Genomic DNA, 2,511 nt, shown 5'->3' on the forward strand with positions numbered 1-2,511 from the left:
TATATTACGTAATTAAAAAGCTATACGTATTTAACTAACTTTTAAGAAAAAATCTAGTTTTCTTCTAGTAAGTACTATTATATCTCTATAATAATTTATAAAACCTATAGTATATAGTATTTATAATATAATAAAGGTTTCTAGAAAACTTTTATAGAGCTAGCTCTTCTAGGTATAGCGTAATAAGAGATAGAAGTTAGAAAAATCTTTTCTTTAGAGTTTTTTCTTCTAACTACATATATATATATAGTTAATCTAGCTATATAAAGTTACTATTTTATATATTATAGTAGGTCTTAACTATATAGAGCTTATTAACTAATAATATACTAGCTTTAAGTAGTTATTTATAAGTAAAGTAATTTTAGTACTATAGTATAGAAAGATAGAATAATACTAAAACTATCTTAAAATTATTACTTCTAAATATATAGAAACTTTATAATATATAACTTTATATAGCTAGATTATTTATATATATCTATAGCTAGAGAAGAAAACTCTAGAAAGAGTTTTTTCTAACTTCTATCTCTTATTACGCTATACCTAGAAGAGCTAGCTCTATAAAAGTTTTCTAGAAACCTTTATTATATTATAAATACTATATCTATAGGTTTTATAAATTATTATAAAGATATAATAGTACTTACTAGAAGAAAACTAGATTTTTTTTTAAAATTTAGTTAAATACGTATAGCTTTTTAATTACGTAATATATCGTAGTATAATTTTACTATAAGGTATAATATACTATAGAAAATATATATATAAATTTTTATAAAAAGATATTAAGGTTTTACTTAGTTATTTAAGAAAAACGACTTAATTTTCGTTAATTTTCTTACTAAGAAATTTATAAGATATTTACTTATATAAAGTATTTACTTATAAAGTACGTTATAGCTTTTTAATTATATAATATATTTTAGTATAACTTTAGTATAAGGTATAATATACTATAGAGAATATATATATAAATTTTTATAGAAAAATATTAAGGTTTTACTTAGTTATTTAAGAAAAGCTTATTAATTTTTATTAATTTTTATTACTAAGGAATTATAGAGCGTTTAGTAATATAGAGTATTCGCTAATAAAGTACGTTAGTAGCTTTTTAGTAGAGACTTAGTATTTTTTAAGTATTTAATAGTATAGAGCTTTTAATAGTAGAGTACGTTATACTAGCTATTAGGTCTATAGCTATGCGAAGTCTTGGCAAGCATGCCAACCTAGCCTCGCAGCCGCCTCGCGATCTAACTTAGCTAGTTGCTTTAGTCTCTTCTATCTCGGAACCACACAGAGGACATTTACGTAAAAGAGAGATATATTTCCATATGCTGTATTAATAAGAATACTAACAGTCAAGGATCCAGCTTTGTCTTCTTTGAGCGTAGGTCTAAGGGCGTTAGTTTATTCTAGTCGTCCGAGTTAAGGATGCGAAACCTACAGAGCAGGGCGACAGCGGACGCAGATAACAGGCGAGACCGTGGGTCTAGGTGCAGCATTTCCTTGCTACACATTGCCATGGCCGTTGCAGAACCGTGTCGACATCTTTAATCTAATTCGGAATAATACTTATTAAGCTGAGACCCCAGAAAAACTCGAGTCTTTAGATAATCTCTTGTAAGAAGTGCCTAGCTAACTAGACCGCAGGCCCAACAGTCGACAGCCTAGTCGTGCCTAGAACCCTTCTGCTGCTCTGGTGCGAGATACGGAATCGTCCCACCGTCATTATAGAAGACGGTTTTCTCGTCTAATGCAGAGCCAAAGTTAGAAAGAAGCGCCTCTGGCGGATCGTATCCTCTAATTAAGATATTTTCTAGCTTAATATCCTGATAACAGAGACCTTCCAAGTGTAGAAACGCGACAGCTTCCACTAGCTTAGCGAAGAAGATTTCGCGTTTTAACTCGATGACCTTAGACTAAATAAGAGATCTAAAGGTGGCGTTAAGGTAGGGCATAAAGATTATGTATTCGTCGGTTATGTTACCGTGCATTTTAGGATCCTATGTCTTATCGAGTAGGGATCTAATACGGCTCTTTAAAGTTTATAAGGACGAATCGTTTCTGGTGGATAGGTATTCGCACTTACCAGCTTAATTTCGTTGCGACATATGTTGTGACGGATATTAAATAGGATAGCAAGGCTCCTCTAAAAGAAGTAAGTACGGAGTATACAGAGACGACAATAGTCTTACATAACGAAGCTTGGAAACCCAACGAGCCATTTAGATCTCGCGGTTAATGTCGAATGCGTTGTGTTTCGATTTTAACAGTTGCTTTGCGGCTGCGACTTCTCCACTCGCGTTCGTCACCATATACACTGTCCTAAAGGCTCCGCGTGCCATGGCATGCTGCACAGTCTAGTCACCAAAGCGTGCATCTGTGTCCTTTAGAGTTAGGAGGATGAATAGATTCTAATCGCCTAGAATAGTGGTTATGAACTTGTTTAATTCGATATAGAATAGCTCTTCCTCTAGTAGGTCGCGAACAACATATTTTAGGCTGAAG

The 2,511-nt window shown here is 32.2% G+C and overlaps 1 protein-coding gene across 1 annotated transcript; it reads right to left on the reverse strand.

The window, feature by feature from the left end:
• Positions 1–1,670: 1,670 nt before the first annotated feature.
• On the reverse strand, positions 1,671–2,228 carry BU26DRAFT_512416 (uncharacterized protein; the record flags this gene model as incomplete). The annotated part of the gene is made up of 3 exons (XM_033827373.1): positions 1,671–1,922; positions 2,093–2,152; positions 2,199–2,228. 3 exons carry the CDS (start codon positions 2,226–2,228, stop codon positions 1,671–1,673), a joined length of 342 nt encoding a protein of 113 aa, XP_033675225.1.
• Between the last annotated feature and the right edge of the window lie 283 nt (positions 2,229–2,511).

Source organism: Trematosphaeria pertusa (assembly GCF_010094035.1).
Source record: "Trematosphaeria pertusa strain CBS 122368 unplaced genomic scaffold BU26scaffold_39, whole genome shotgun sequence".
Taxonomy (NCBI): domain Eukaryota; kingdom Fungi; phylum Ascomycota; class Dothideomycetes; order Pleosporales; family Trematosphaeriaceae; genus Trematosphaeria; species Trematosphaeria pertusa.